Here is a 1937-nt window from a genome sequence, read left to right as displayed (position 1 = left end):
AGTAGGATATAAAACTCTATTTCATTTCATTAGTTCAATAAGATACAGAACAGTAGGATATAAAACTCTATTTCATTTCATTAGTTCAATAAGATACAGAACAGTAGGATATAAAACTCTATTTCATTTCATTAGTTCAATAAGATACAGAACAGTAGGATATAAAACTCCATTTCATTTCATTAGTTCAATAAGTTACAGAACAGTAGGATATAAAACTCCATTTCATTTCATTAGTCCAATAAGATACAGAACAGTAGGATATAAAACTCCATTTCATTAGTCCAATAAGATACAGAACAGTAGGATATAAAACTCCATTTTATTTCATTAGTTAAATAAGATACAGAACAGTAGGACATATCCATTTTATTTCATTAGTCCAATAAGGTACAGAACAATAGGACATAAAATTCCACTTCATTTCATTTACTCTCGTTATATGTCCTGAAGACTGAAATGGAATCTATGTATATTTCAGGCAGCTAATGATGTAGAAATTCCAGGAGAAGAGACCAACATTCCTTCTATAACAGCTAGAGTAAGTTACATTTAAAGTAGTAGTGTGTCCTAGCTGTTATAGTTTCATGTAATGAACTGAATCAGCTGCTTAAGTGAATATACAGATATATACAGAAGACTTATAGATAGCTTAAATTGAGCTCTATCAGCTCATAAAGTAAATATAGATAGCAGGAATTGAGCTCTTATCAGCTCGTAAAGTTAATATAGATAGCAGGAATTGAGCACTATCAGCTGGTAAAGTAATAATAGATAGCAGGAATTGAGCACTATCAGCTCATAAAGTGAATATAGATAGCAGGAATTGAGCTCTTATCAGCTCATAAAGTTAATATAGATAGCAGGAATTGAGCACTATCAGCTGGTAAAGTAAATATAGATAGCTTAAATTGAGATCTATCAGCTGGTAAAGTAAATTTAGATAGCAGGAATTGAGCACTATCAGCTGGTAAAGTAAATATAGATAGCTTAAATTGAGATCTATCAGCTGGTAAAGTAAATTTAGAAAGCAGGAATTGAGCACTATCAGCTCATAAAGTAAATATAGATAGCAGGAATTGAGATCTATCAGCTGGTAAAGTAAATGTAGAAAGCAGGAATTGAGCACTATCAGCTGGTAAAGTAAATATAGATAGCTGAAATTGAGATCTATCAGCTGGTAAAGTAAATATAGATAGCAGGAATTGAGCACTATCAGCTGGTAAAGTAAATGTAGAAAGCAGGAATTGAGCACTATCAGCTGGTAAAGTAAATATAGATAGCTGAAATTGAGATCTATCAGCTGGTAAAGTAAATATAGATAGCTGGAATTGAGCTCTATCAGCTGGTAAAGTAAAATAGATAGCTGTGATTGAAATCTATCAGCTGGTAAAGTAAATATAGATAGCTGAAATTGAGCTCTATCAGCTGGTAAAGTAAATATAGATAGCTGTAATTGAGCACTACCAGCTGGTAAAGTAAATATAGATAGCTTAAATTGAGATCTATCAGCTGGTAAAGTAAATTTAGATAGCAGGAATTGAGCTCTATCAGCTGGTAAAGTAAATGTAGATAGCTGAAATTGAGATCTATCAGCTGATAAAATAAATATAGATAGCTAGCTGAAATTGAGCTCTATCAGCTGGTAAAGTAAATATAGATAGCTGAAATTGAGCTCTATCAGCTGGTAAAGTAAATATAGATAGCTGTAATTGAGCACTACCAGCTGGTAAAGTAAATATAGATAGCTTAAATTGAGATCTATCAGCTGGTAAAGTAAATTTAAATAGCAGGAATTGAGCTCTATCAGCTGGTAAAGTAAATATAGATAGCTGAAATTGAGCTCTACCAGCTGGTAAAGTAAATATAGATAGCAGGAATTGAGCTCTTATCAGCTGGTTAAGAATTAATTTCGATGACTGTAAGAATTTTGAGAT

General features: G+C 32.1%; 2 protein-coding genes across 2 annotated transcripts in view; one reads left to right on the top strand and one right to left on the bottom strand.

The window, feature by feature from the left end:
* Positions 1–541, top strand: part of LOTGIDRAFT_176459 (hypothetical protein) — a gene marked incomplete at both ends in the record, with an annotated part of 7657 nt that extends 7116 nt beyond the window's left edge. The window contains one exon of the mRNA XM_009050113.1: positions 482–541. Coding sequence (XP_009048361.1) covers positions 482–541 — 60 coding nt within the window. The remainder of the gene's footprint in view (positions 1–481) is intronic.
* Positions 542–1592: 1051 nt separating this feature from the next.
* Positions 1593–1883, bottom strand: LOTGIDRAFT_146934 (hypothetical protein; the record flags this gene model as incomplete). Its single annotated transcript, XM_009050112.1, has 1 exon — positions 1593–1883. A coding segment is annotated over one exon (291 nt), but the record flags the coding sequence as incomplete, so codon positions are not given.
* Between the last annotated feature and the right edge of the window lie 54 nt (positions 1884–1937).

This window comes from Lottia gigantea (genome assembly GCF_000327385.1).
Source record: "Lottia gigantea unplaced genomic scaffold LOTGIsca_1441, whole genome shotgun sequence".
Lineage (NCBI taxonomy): Eukaryota > Metazoa > Mollusca > Gastropoda > Lottiidae > Lottia > Lottia gigantea.
This window is presented reverse-complemented; position numbering and strand designations above follow the sequence as displayed.